Here is a 14,507-nt window from a genome sequence, read left to right on the forward strand (position 1 = left end):
TGTAGTGAGTGTCAGCTGTGGACAAGACCTGGAGGAGCTGCTGCTAGAAGCCAGTTTGGAGACGGGGAGGGAAGCACCATGAGGTTGTGAGTGAAACATTTATCTGTCTGTATGTACAATAGATCAAACTGTTGATAACTATAAAGTTTCCATGAAACACAAACACCACCTTGCAGAAGCTACTTCTTTAAAAGCATTTAAATAGATTTCTTTATCAATTTTATTCCAGGTCTGTGTCACGTCAGCGTGGGCATTGTGTTCAGATGAACTGTGTTTGTCCTCTAGGAACGGAGCATCGGTGGATTTCGGCACATCTCCGATGCTCCGTTCCTCAGGGACTTGTGCTGTTCTTATGTGTGCGCACAGTTTTTCTGTGCTATGGCTGATTATTTATTAGCTCCACTGTTGCTGCTCACTTGAGGTTTTTACCTCCAAATAAAGTGGTAGCCTAACGGGTTAAAGTGATGGCTTCTTCGGAACCTGATCAGCACGTTTTCTGCCGACTTGCATGTACAACTACGGTGATTTTATATTGACCTGAGGGAGTTGCCAAAACACTTGTGACAACACTGCAGTACTGTGGCTGAATACATCTATTATAGACACTGAAGCAGGGCTTCTGCTGCTGCTGCTGCTGCTGCTGCTGCTGCTGCTGCTGCTGCTGCTGCTGCTGCGGCTGCGGCTGCGGCTGCGGCTGCGGCTGCGGCCCTTGTCTGGGAGGTGTAAGGCTGGCAGGATCCTCAGTAGCATTTTTGTGCCACAATTGAGTGCCATAATGGCTTCCGACACTATAGTGTGCGCAGATTAATCAAAAGGCTTTTCCTCCAACAAGATTTTTATCAATCATGTCTAATTAGGTTTGCTGTTATTGAGTTTGGTTTCACAAATCCTCTCTGTTGCACTCGGGGCTAATTATTCTTCTCTCTTCCACAGAGACGGTGAGGACAGGAAAAAACAGCACTCAGATAGTTTCTCTGGCTCTACTTCATGACTGGTTGCCCTACAATGTTTTTGTCGTTTCTTTGACTTTACCGCCAACACAACCTTTTCCGTAAAGGACAGAAGACCTGGTGTTACAGTCGGAGCTCTATACATGAAAATACAAGCAAATTATGGAAAGACACAAAAGGACAAAAATCTACTTCTGGAGCTTTACCGTGACAAATAAGGAACCCTCTACATCCACACTACACCAACCACTTACACACACATACATATGCACATTATGAGGGGGGGGATGGGGGGGGAAATAAAATCACCCTGTTATCACTACATTTTGTCAATCTGCAATCTTTACACACAAGCAGCCGCCTGTGAGAGAGAAAGAAGAGAGCTGCGGGATGAAACACTAACCAAAGACAGAACACAGACCTTTCTCACAGCCCTCTTGTCGCTCTCTTGTGTAGATTTCCACTGTAGTTGGTGAAATAACTAGCAATTAAAGTTTTTTTTGTTTTTTTTTCATAACATACGTACACAAAGACATACCGGTGATAATGAGAAAAGTTGGTTTAATGGCGCAGTCACAAGACAAAAGAACAGTGACGAGCGCTGCTGAGCGAACCTTCTGGCTTTAAGCACTTGTTCTAGAGGTGGAAACTGTCCCTGTCAAAGGCTTTTATATCCGGAGAAGCTGAAGATGTTAACGTGTCTGTTTAAACGTTTTATGTCTGTGTCCCCACTTCTGACCGTAAAAAAAAAAAAAAAAAAAGAAAGAAACTCTTAAGGGACCTCTGCCAAAGTGATCTCCCTCTTTGTCTGTTGTCTCTGCTCACTTTGGCCCCTCAGGAATCAGCGTCCCCCGCCCCCTCCTGTCAGTCTCCTCAGATCTGATTTGGAGGAGCTGCAACTGTCTCTCCACTGCGACAAAGAAAAGCGCTTTTTGAAAGTCCGTCACACAGAACGTCTGCGAATGTCAGAAAGCAAGATGTCTCCATTAGGTTGAGTTCTTTTCATCCAATTCTCCCCTCGACTCTGCACCTTTCAGACACTATTATTCCTTTGTTCACCCAGTTATTGTTGTGTTAAACTTTTTTTAAGAAAAGCAGCTCGGTCTCTCTTCATCTCCCCTCTCACTTCCATCTCCCAACTCCTGTTCATCATCCATGTTGCCTTCAAAACTCACTACTTCAAATTCAGTCTTTGTTTTGTTTTTTGTCAGGGGGGGGGGGCTGCTTTGAGCAATCAGTTATTCTTTATTTACTTTATATCAGCATTTTCTGATTCACCCCCTCCTGCTTCAACCCCATCCTCACTTTATCCTTTCTTTTCCATTTAGGGGGGAAGCTTTTAACGATGAATCCCAATTTTGTCTGTATATTTCAGATTCAAACTAGAGCAAATATTTGGTTTTGTTTTTTGGTGGGAGGGTAATCTGTGTTGGAAGGAAAGGTAAATATGGTTGAATACGGTAGCAGCCGGGGTGCAGTAATGAAAGCAAACACAGGGAAGCAGTAAACATTAGTTTTCATCAAAGTCCTTGTTGTTTTAACACTACTCTGCTGGGTGAATCTGTGGCCACAAGGGGGCACTGGTGGTTGTGGTGTTTTCCCACAGAGAAGACGGAAGTCTAAGGACACCACAGTCTGAACAGGATCATGTACAACACACTGCAGGCGCTGAAGTCTCTGCTCAAGTCCAACTCCTTTACTGAATGTCCCAGAGCACTGCAGTAAACCTTTACATGAAATATCAACTTCATGTATGTATGTGGAGAAGGCTGCTTTGATTATTTCCTGAAGCAGACACAAGCAGGTGTGTTTGTGGGTTTTTTCTTTTCTTCTTTAAAAGGAGCATCATTCAACCCTCCTGCTCCTCTCGACCCAACAGATAGTTTGCCCCCACTGTTTGTTATGCTTTAATTTTTAGAAATTTTTAATAATAATTTGTTAACTTAATTGAAATGTGCTGGTAATCACAAAGATATGTATGGCGAAAATTGTTCCTCTCAAATAAATGCATGTAATGACTAAATGATGTGACTGAATGTTTCAATGTAAGAACTCTGCAGATGAAAACGTGTTCAGGTCAAGTCTGGTTGGGATTTTTGGATCCAGCTGGTGACTCTTCCAAACATGTGATCTTTGAAATACGAAAACGTTTGTGCAGGGAATGGAGTCGATACATAACTTCTGTAAAAAGGGGGTCTGTTATTTATTCGAGCTTTAAAAGTACAGTCCCTATAAAAGTGGGTTCTGCTTTCACTTTGTCTATCAGAACTAAAAAGACAACTGTTACAGCTGCTGTGATTTCAGGTTAAAGGGTTAAAGTACTTTACGGGCACATTAAAAATGACCACCGTGTTTTGTTATATTACACCTCAGACAGGTAGTTTGGCACAAATGAATAGCCCCTCACTGCAACCTGTGGTTAAAGAAAAAAGGCAGCATCTCAAAATTAAAATTTTCAGACATTCCTTCACTGTTTGCTTTGGTTTCACGTTATCATTTCGGAGGATTATACGAATAAAACAGTCTACAGTTTACTTCATATGGATGGATGGTAGAGAAGAGCAGGAAACTGACTTTCACATCATCAACATGCTTGCATGATAACATTATTGTATGAGGATTATAATACTGCACATCTCCATTTAATTTGGGTTTAACTACATTGGTTGGTTGATGTGAGACGTCCATATTTGTTTGGTTTCCAGGTACTTAGATATTTCACAACTCGACACTTTATAATACATGAGCTTTTGGGAAAATCTGATCAATTCTTTATTCAAATTAACGGCTTTGATGCTGATGCCAGCACTATGAGCTGGATACTCGTATAACGTATGACACGAACACGGCATTAGGACATTAAGACAATGAAATTAAAAATACATTTCCTAAATTTTAATCCCAGTGACATTGTTCATGTATCTCTTGTTCCATTGAAGAGTGTATGCGCAGTGACAGCTTAAAGAGTATGCTCAAATATTTGATAAAACATGATAATACTTAGTTCTCAACTAAGTACAACTGAGACTGTAGGGAATGTTATTGTTGTGGCATTCCCTCCAACAGTGATTGAGATATTTCAATCGAAATTGAGTCATTGCTAGCATAAAACTACATGTAAAATATTCAAAAGCAACATCTCTTTCCAGAAAGATTTGCAGGGTTTAAAAAAAACAAATAGAAAAGAGAAAATATGTTTCTGCTACCCAAAATAATGTTCAATTTTCAAAAGTTTCTCTAGCCTTTGCTTTTGTGTCTCGCGGTAATTTGGGATCATTTTTCTGTGTTTTAAGCCTTTGAAAATGAATTCCAACGAAACAAAGAAAACCCCTCGTGTCTCCTGGAGTGAGGGTGTGTAGCGTTGGCAGGGGGTCGAGCAAAGGGTGGGAGCGCTCTGTATGTGAGGAATTCCACACTGCACTAATCCACTACCGCCCAGTAACACTGCAATAATACAGGAGATCGTGAGACGGTCAGAAGTTATTAAAATGTGTTTTTAATTACCCTTCAACACTCTCAGGCAACCCCAGTCGGTCAAACGTCTCTGATATACAACACGGGGCCTTTTTGTGTTAGGACCCCTCGAAATGAAGCAGTCTACTCAGGCAGCCCTGTCCCTGGGAACAGCCTTTATGTGCTCACTTGTCTTGACAGTCATTTGGTACAGGGAAATGTAATACTGCTTGGGTTACGTTCACTGCCAGTGCATTTTTTTTGAGTTAACATTAGGTAAAGATTGGGGTTTTGGTTAAATGTTAAACTTTTCCAAAAGTACAGAAATAGTTCACCCAAAAACAATATAAACTGTACACCGGAGATCAAAATTAGAGATCAAACGATTAATTATTGATTTTTTATTGTTCAGAATTTGATAGAATATCAACTATGGCTATACCACTGCTGTACAGCATGTATTTTAAATAACCAAGGCACTTCAATAAAAACCTTTAATTTGTTGGGGGAAAAAACAGTTCAACGGCAAAATTAGAGAACAATAATCACTGTGTCAGAAGATTTAAACAATGTTTTCTTCGGGCTATAGGATTAAAAAAGAATAGGAAGTGTAGAGGCCCTTTCTTTGAGTGACTTCAGCACATCTGCGCCCACAGGACATCACTAGTTTCTCACACTGCTCTGGTTTGATCTCGGTCCATTCAGACTCAGTCTCTTCCACATTTCAGTAACTGTAGTGGGTTTCGTTACTTTGTTGCCAAGGACTTTCCAGAGGTTCTCTATGGGGTTTAGATCTGGACACTCACACTACCTCCTCCATGTTTAGCTGACTTCTTTATACACTTTGGGATTAGTCTTTCCCCAGTCTGTCAACGAACATAATGTTTCCCATCAGACCCAAATAAATTGAACTTTAGAAGTGTCACGTTTTTCGGGGATGTTTTCTGCAGCAGGAGTTGGGAACCTTTTACAGCTACATGGCAGGGTGAATGCAAATTTTTATGTGAACCTCCTTCAGCAACATGCAATACCTTCACTGCAACTGTCTCCCAATCAGCTGCAATTTTAATGCAAGGCAAGACATGCCCCCTGTCACACTGCCAAACAGGTTAAGAAGTTCCTTGAAGCTAAGAATATTGAAGCAATGAAATGGCCAGCCCATAGTCCAGATCTAAACCCCATAGAGAACCTCTGGAAAATCCTGGACAACAAAGTAATGAAACCCACTGCAGTTACCGAACTGTGGAAGAGACTGAAAGAAGAATGGACCAAGATCAAACCAGAGCAGTGTGAGAAACTAGTGATGTCCTGTGGGCGCAGATGTGCTGAAGTCATTCAAAGCAAGGGCCTCTACACTTCCTATTCATTTTTTAATCCTATAAAAGAAAACATTGTTGAAATCTTCCTTTCTGACACAATTGTTAATGTTCTCTAATTTGGCTCACTGCTTTTTTTTCACAAAATAAAGGTTTTTGTTATATATCTTTCATTCATCTTCAACCGCTTGTCCCTGTCAGGGTCGCGGGGGCTGGAGCCGATCCCAGCTGACATCGGGCGTGAGGCGGGGTACACCCTGGACAGGATGCCAGTCTATATATCTTGGTTATTTTAAAAATAATAATTAGTTGTCTTACTCTGATCCCTGGTGTATATAGTGCCTTGAGTGGCGAAAAATTGCAGTCAGACTAAGGAAAGATAGCAAAAAAGGTTATAAAATGTCTGAAAAACGTCCTGAAAGTCCTGTGCAGTATTATCCAAGTGTCTTATATTCATCCTTGGGCCCATGGAAATCCAAACATGTCTATTTTCACTGAACTATTGCTAAACAATCCCCACCACAGTAAATGTAATTCAAAGTGATCTTTATTTTCTCACCCTCTTTTTTCCTGCTGAGGTTGTTATTGTGAGTAGTTTTGAATTATTGATGCGCAACCCTGCAGTTATTTTTAAGAATGCACAATAACCAGTACTGTAAAAGATAAGTCTCATATCATAATGGCTGTATTCACACACACAAACCTTACATACAGTGTCTGTAGTTTTCTGTTGCTCTCTGTGGCTTTCTGTAGATTTTCTGTCCAGTGTACACAGAAACATTGTGACACCGATGAGCGATCAAGGTCTGGCTTCTTGAAACTCCATATGGAGCACCATAAAGCTTTGCTTTTATTGCATCTACAGTTGCATCTGTGCAATTCTGGTTAAAATATAATGTTCTGTTGGCCTCCTGTTGTCTGTTTTTCAGGCTCGTCATATGGCAGAGAAAGTCCTGAGGCGCTGTCGGTCCACATCAGTATGAAACATGTGATTGAGCACCTCAGGGTGACCGGCTGGAGAGTTTTCTTCCTGTGAAATTGCTTTGTTAAATCCACAGACGGCTTCATTTCCTCAGTCTAAGGTAAGAAGACGCTGGACTTTATTTGAGACTGATTCTCAGCGGGTCAGGTCGACCTGGAGCAGCATCAGGTATGTTGTTTCATAAACATTGACTGGTTATACACAACACGTGTTCTGGTTTTGAGGGTTAAAAAGGAATATATGTTTTATCTGCACAGGAACTTGGCAAAGGAAATTCTTGGAAACAAGAGAACACCAGCAACTAATAACAAGAGACAAAACAGTAAGGAAGGAATTCATGTTTGAAGTGTGAACAAGAGCACATGAAAAGATTACAAAATATCAAACAGGCGGTCAGGAGAAGAAACTGAAAATTACAGGTGGCTAAAGCTAAAAATGATTAGTCAATTAATCAATTAGTCAATCAATAGAAAAATGAACAGCAACAATTTTGATGATCAATTAAATGTACTTTTCAAGCAATAATACCAACATTTGTTGAGTTTATGGTCAATTCTAGTTTGACAAGTCTTATCACAGCATACTTCCTTTGTTCTTCTGGAGCTTTCAGTCACGTCGCTTGGCCTTCATCAGCAGATGGAGTCAGTATTTAGCATATTTATCAGAAGTGGAGCCGAGTTCTGTGCTTGAGTCTTTTGATGCTACTTTTTAGTTCTACTCCACAATTCAAATTGTGCTTTTTTACTTCACTACATTTATTTGTCACCTAGTTACCATGGTTACTGTGCAGACTAAGTCATTTTATGTATTGTTTATTAAGTATAAAGTCATTTGCTCCACTTCAAACGGTCACATTAACATACTTAAAATGATAATGAACCAATTATAATTCAATGATAGTAAACATTTGATGATAAAAGACAGCATGAGAAGAATTGAATTTAAATTGAATTTATTTCAGACACTTCAAAAAAAGAAGACAAAAGTATACAACATTAAATTAGTTTAACAATTAAGAGAGAAAAAAACAATACAAAAAACTTGTAACAACATCTATACAATGTTGATGCTCCATTATGTCTGTTGAGAGCGAAAATGCAAGTGTTTGCTGACATGTTTGACATGACAGCTTTATAAGGTGATGAGATGTCAGTCCAAGAAGAGTCAGTCATAACTGTAAAGAAATTCTCCAGAGATAAATGAGCAGGCGGAGCTTCATAACTACAAAGAGCTTTTAGGTGTTGGAGGTTTATCCAGGCTGCTGGGTCTGTGGCCTCTCTCACTGTGTCTGTCTGTCGGGGGACAGTGGCAAGTGATCAAATGCTTCCTCGCCGGGTCTTTCCTTGGGCGTGGGCGTGCCTCAGGAATGTGCTGGCACGCTGTTAGAACAGTGAGGATTTATCCCAGGTGTCAGCCCCGATCTGGCCTGTTGGTTCGCAGTCCAGTGGACTGCAACAGACCCCTGCACACTGGTGCACAGGACGGGGATCGCAGCATCATCAGTGGGGTCACGAGTGCTTTATACGCATTCTCGCTGAGAGTCAGATGAGAAGATTGACACCACTCTTTGTTTTTACGTTAAATGTGAAGCTACAGCTGAACAAAAACGCTGGAGATGGGGAGAGACTTCCCCTTCCAGCTCCTCTAAGCTCACTAAACAAACTAGATTGATTGTGTTAATTAAGAGCAAGTAAAAGGTCTTTGTTTGCTTTTTTTATACCAAAGTGAGCTTTATTCTACTGTAGTGTTGTCCCCATTTGTTTTAAACCATAGGAATAACAAGTATGAGTTTTGAAAATGGGCGTGGTTCCCCTTCAAGGAATTCATTGTAGATTGGTGCATTTTGACCTTTGGAAATATTAAGGTTTGATGAATTCAGTCCAGAATCAAGGCTTCTTTAAAGTACCAGAGTTAAAAAGTCTTTTTAATACTATGCAGTACGTAGGCCTGCTGTTCTGTGATTAAACTTACTCTAACACGTACATTATTTGCATCAGTAGCACCTGTTTTATTCCTTTGTTCGTGTTTCTTTTTTTATGGCATATTCTGAATAACACATGTTTAAGGGAACATCAGAGGTTCCTGATCTATTTTACAGCTTTACTGAGAAATATGTGACAGCCTGGACTTCATGGTAGGCTGTACCTCTCATGTTTTCACTCAGAACTTTTTTTTTTACATTTTTTATACATTAAGCTGCCTGATCTTTCCACTATATCAAGTATTTTTAAGGCATAACCGTATGATGTGCTTATATAATCCTGACAGCACAATGGGAATTTAATTAGTACAAAGTGGCTTTACCAGCTCTGCTCTGAGAGTGTGTGAAGGGTGGGTGGGATGTGTGGTGGGCCCACTGGATGTATTTTCTCCCACCAATGAGCTGAGGCGGGAAAGCAAACAGGGATGACTGAGGAGAGGACGATACCACCCACCTCCACCTCCTCCTCCTCCTCCGCCTCAGCTCACATGACTGCGATTACAGCAGAGGAGGAGTGTGGTGGGACACAGAGAGGGACAGATGGGGAGCACGATGAGTGACATTTTTCTGATTTCAGCGCACAGATCACAACCAAGAACTTGTCTTTGATTGCAGGCCGAGGGTCGTCAACTTTTCTGGGGTAATTCAACTTTAGACTGAAAAGAAAAAGTGTGGATTGTCAACATTTGTTGCATTTGTCTATTTGTTGCTTGTGCGGGTAGTCTGTGGTGTGTATACTCTGATTTATGCATGACTTAGAATACTGTCACTGGTGGAAGAAGTACTCAGATCTTTAGCTTGAGTAAAAGTAGCAGCTAATACCCCAGTGTACAAATACAAATACAAGCACCTTAATACACTTTAAGTACCAAAAGTAAAAGTATTCATTATGCAGAATGGTCCATTTCAGAATTATGTAGATTATACTGTATCATTGCATATTAACTATTGATGGATTATTGTGTTCATTACTTTGATGTTACAGCTAGAACAAGTGGAGCTCATTTTTATAATTTTATATATATACTGCTGGGCAGCTTGTGCAAGTTTTATCTTCACCTAAAGTAATACATGGTGATTTATTTGTTGGTTCTATTTTGCATTATAATCTTAATATTAATCTGCACCTCTACACTATCGAATCAATGTAGGGGTAGTAAAAAGTACAATGTTTTCCTCTGGATTAATGTGGACTAGATGTGTAAAGTTGCAGGAATGGAAATACTTATTAGGTCAAGTACAAGTACTTCAAAATTCTGAAATGAAAATCCAGTATAGTTGATTTTAAATGAATGTTAAAAGCTGAGATGGGAAGCATCTGAGTGCATTTACCCAAGCAGTGTACTTAGGAAGTACAGTTTTAGTTTGCAGAGGAGGATTTTACACATTAAGCACATGATCAATGATTTCTCAGTCAAGGTCGGAATGTTTCCTTCTTCAGGAAGATCCGGACCACTGCGCATCTGGGGCAAGGATTTTAGAAATAGACAGTGACAAGAAACAATGAAAATAATAAAGGTTATAAGAACGTGTTTGTGTTTTTGAATATATGAAGTATGTTCGTGTGCTCTTTATGCTCTCAGTTGCAGGTATGAGGGTGCTACACTGGTGCATGCTGGGAGTGACCATTGTGCTGCTGGTGTGCGAGGTCACCGTCAGTCAGCTGTGCAAGTCCCTCATCACCTTAGTGGATGGTTTCCACACGCTCTTCATCCTCTTGCGCATGACTCTTCCTCCTCCTCCTCCTCCTCAAACAGCATCCATTACAACACCTCTGCTCTCCCCTTTGGACTCCTCTGCATCTCCTCCACATGCTTCCTCCTCCTCCTCCTCCTCCTCAGCAGCACTGCCCTCCACCCTGCCAGCAGACTCCTCCACTGAATCTCTACCTGGGGCCCGGTCTGACGGGTCTCTGGACTGCGGTGTGTCCTTCACCGCTAGCAGGATTCAGCCTGTGGGAGCTTTCATCTCTGCTCTCCTCCTGACCTTTCTGTGTCTCTCTTACTTCATGGAGATCATCAGCTTTTCCTTGGAACCACACCCGGTGCTGCGCCCCCTGCTGCTCGTGGTGGTCGGAGCTGTCAGTCTGCTGCATAAGATGCTGGTGGTCTGGTGGAACTGGGATCAGCTGCAGGATGAGAGGGCCGGGGTCGGCAGGAAGCCACAGACCGAATCTCACCTTGAAGTGAACCACAGAGGTACATAATCACAAATATACAGTATGAACACATGTGCTATAATTTTCTGATAAGGCAGATGAAGGCATTAAGTACTAGCTTTTATGAAAGGTGAATAAATCACTAAGAAGTGCTTTTTGAATAAGTGATAAGGCATTCATAAGAACACTTGGGTTGCCAGGTTGTGACTGGTGTTTTCCCCCAAGTTATCCATCTTGACGCTAAGCTAACAGAATGCTAGCTGTAGCTTCACATTTCCCATACAGGCATGAGAAAGGTATAATGTGATTTTTATAGTTGGAGTCTGGACATGTGGCACTCGGTTTCAGCTAATTCACAACAGAAATCTGTGATAGTAAGTTGTTTCATGTGTGATGATGACCACACTCTTTACTGCACTTAAGGATTTTAAAGTGTTGCAAATGTCGTGTAAGACACGTTCTGGCATTTATTTTGGGAATATGGAATTTGTGGCAGCTCAAAATGATGCATGGATCTGGTTAAATACTGCAGCAGAGCCCCTCTCACGTCCTGTCATGTGAAAGCACATACTTATACTGCCGTTATGTAACAATGATCTTTTACTACAGAAGAATTAGTGTGCCTGTCCAGGTGATACTATGGCTCTGACAGAGTTCCCTTTGAAAGCATCTGCCAAGTGTATATTCAGCTGTAAGATTAACATCAAACAATGTCCATGTTTGTTTTTCATTCCTCTGTTTGACTCCCACAGTCTTGGCTGCAGAGGAAACCAAAGGCCAGGCTGAGCCCGGAGGAGTCCAGGATGACGTTAGCTACGTCCAATCTGCCATCGAAGACTCGCTCCACAATGGGGCGCTCGTCCTCTGTAACCGGGGAACCTCCAGCGTCCCTGACACCGACTCTCAAACCCCACAACGGCAGCCAGAAGTCCACCTGCATGCAGCAGCAGCAGCAGCAGCAGCCAGCGATGGTGCAGAGATGAAGGTTCGCAGGTGTGAGAGACGATCAGAAGACATCACAGAGATGTCTAAAGACAACACCTGCATGGGACAGCTCGGTGAGAGAGTTTTGCTCCTTGGAAGACTTCCTCACTTAGAGAAAGAGTCACACGGAAAATAAAACACTTGAATTCAAGGCACATGTGAAAATATTTGGTTTTCATATGTATTCAGTCATTTTGAGATTTGTTATGGGTGATTCGCGTTTTCGCAGGTGCAACTGCAATTTTTACATGGAACAAAGGTTGTTGGTTTCATTTATCAACGTTCAATAATTGCCATTAAAACCTTATTCAAATGACTTACTACCTATTACTCATTTTTAGGGGGATCTATTGTCAGAAACTGAATATAATATTCATAATTATGTTTCTATTTGTGTTTTTGTAAGCTTAGAATGAGCCCTTCATATCAACATAGGGAGCTGGGTCGTCTTCTACAGAGACCGCCATGAAGGCTGCGATTTTCGTACAGTAGCCCAGAACAGAACCAAACACTGGCCCTAGAGAGGGCCTTTTGTGTATTTCCGTTACCTGAAGGCCGCCATAGATTCTACTACACGCTTAGAACGTGAGGAGGGAGCAGAGGAGTATTTAGGTTGTTTGCCACTAAACCCTACAGGCTGCTCCATTTAAATTCATACTTTTGTTTTTTACGTATATGAAGATGATTTTTTACTGTTTCTCCCCCTTCAGACGGTCAAAATACATCTAATACCTCCTTCGTCTGCAAGTCATCACATCATGATGAGAGGACCGTACCAAGCAGCCAGGGGCCGGTCAGTCTCCTGTCTTTTGTCCTTGTCGCTCAGGGCCTCTGTACCTCCCTTCTGGCTCTGATCAACGGCCTGGTGATGCTGCTGATCGGCCCACAGTGCCTGCACAGCTCTGGACCCTGTGTCCTCCTGGTTTACCTGGACCCTGTTCTCTCCCTGCTGGCTCTGATGACACTGATTGCCACAGCTGCGCCACAGGTCAGGCTTTGTGTGTTTATCAATCAATCAATCGATCAATACTTTATTACAGACTCGGGGTCCGCACAAAAGACAAAGACACATAATAAATTACACAAAAGCACAAGACATGGCTTAAAAACAAAAAATAAAAAATCAGTGTTGTACATAAGATATATTAGAAAGGTTTTAAAAGTATTGCCTCCTGCAGCCACAAACATTTCACTTGCACTACACCATCTTTTTTAAGTAATATTCTCATAGCATCATTATAAGCTACCTGAAGTCGCTGTAAGCTTTTTTAAGTGTAAAGTAAAGAGAGGTGTGCAATATGCATTGAACAGAGACATCTGTAATTGTTTTGTAAATTTCTGCAGGTGCACAGGTATGGACTGCTGCTGATACAGGCCACACCTCCGCACATTTGTGTGTCTGATCTTGGACGGAGGATTACGAGCGTCCCTGGGGTGCAGGCAGTGCACGACCTCCACGTCTGGCAGTTGACTGAATCGTTCACGGTGGCCTCTGTCCATGTACACTGCCATGCTGGGTTTCCAGTGCACAGGTGAAGTGGAAAAGTTTGACGTTTGCACCATTGGATTTGTCAATGCTGAATGGCTGGAGGGTTCAGATTATTTTTTTTGTAACTTAATTGTATAACCGGACACCTTTAATACGTGTCTGTTTGCCTTTCTAAACCAAACTGTAGGTAAAGGCATGCAACAGTGAGGCTTAACGTTATCTAAAGCTCATTTGTATCAGTTGAGAAAAATGACAATGACGGGTTTATACAGTTTGATTAAGTTTTATTTCATTCTTGGGATGCATCCATTACTGCATATATATCCTCTTATCCTGTGCAGCATCATCAGCCAGTCCCAGCTGACTTTGGGCTGCAGGTGTGGTCCACGCTAATCATACTGACATTCATTTTTTAGATTGTAGGGGATGTTACTGGCTGGTTATCATAACTATGTTTTTGTACAGATGAAAAACCATATATTTCATTAATGCAGTACAATTTCACACATGTCTAGGTGTGGTGATCTGATGTCTGGGGTCACTAAGGTGCTGCAGAGTGTAGGAGTGAGCTGCTGCACCGTACAGCCAGAGTTTGCCTCCTGCTCTGCGTCCTCTGCAGGCAGTCAGGGGGATGCCTCGCCCGTCGTTCACAGAGCGGACCCCTCCCTGCCTCCTCTTCTGACCTGCAGCCTCGCCTGTGGAAAGGCCTGCGCTGGGAATATGTGCTGCTCTCTGTTAGAGGAGGAGACCAGGAGCCTGCGGGCACCAGCAGCTGAGGAAACAAAGGAAGAGCCGCAGACATTGGTCATTGAGAACACCTTCCTCTGACTGAAAGAGCTGCACTGAGAATAAATGAATTAATGTCAAAGTAAAGATGATGGCTCTTGAGGGGAATAAACCGATTTGAAAGTGTAAAACACTTACTGCACATTATATGTAAAAGTAAAAGTTTGGGACATTAACATGGTGCTATACCAAAGATTTTTATGCAATATCAAGTTCAATTCTGTGAAAATGGAGGCCGTGTTGCTTCATTTGTACCTGGAACCTCAGTATTTCTCCCATGTATGTACTGAAATAAAACAAATAAAAATGTCTCTCTTTTCATTTTAAGATCATATAAAGTGTATTGATACCAGTGTCACAGCAACACAAGTGCAAGAACAGATTCATATTGAATACTGTATGCATGAT

General features: G+C 41.7%; 2 protein-coding genes across 2 annotated transcripts in view; both read left to right on the plus strand.

Moving 5' to 3' along the window:
- Positions 1–2,951, plus strand: part of ppp1r37 (protein phosphatase 1, regulatory subunit 37) — a 42,792-nt gene extending 39,841 nt beyond the window's left edge. The window contains exons 12-13 of the mRNA XM_083913692.1: positions 6–86; positions 934–2,951. Of these exons, the coding sequence (XP_083769818.1) occupies positions 6–82 (77 nt within the window). The 3' untranslated portion in view covers positions 83–86; positions 934–2,951. The remainder of the gene's footprint in view (positions 1–5; positions 87–933) is intronic.
- A 7,316-nt stretch (positions 2,952–10,267) lies between these two features.
- Positions 10,268–14,141, plus strand: LOC310947430 (proton-coupled zinc antiporter SLC30A1; the record flags this gene model as incomplete). Its single annotated transcript, XM_083914218.1, has 5 exons — positions 10,268–10,880; positions 11,593–11,898; positions 12,535–12,812; positions 13,169–13,356; positions 13,829–14,141. Exons 1-5 carry the CDS (start codon positions 10,274–10,276, stop codon positions 14,139–14,141), a joined length of 1,692 nt encoding a protein of 563 aa, XP_083770344.1. The 5' UTR covers positions 10,268–10,273.
- Between the last annotated feature and the right edge of the window lie 366 nt (positions 14,142–14,507).

Source organism: Echiichthys vipera (genome assembly GCF_963691815.1).
Source record: "Echiichthys vipera genome assembly, chromosome: 5".
In the NCBI taxonomy this organism is placed as follows: Eukaryota; Metazoa; Chordata; class Actinopteri; order Perciformes; family Trachinidae; genus Echiichthys; species Echiichthys vipera.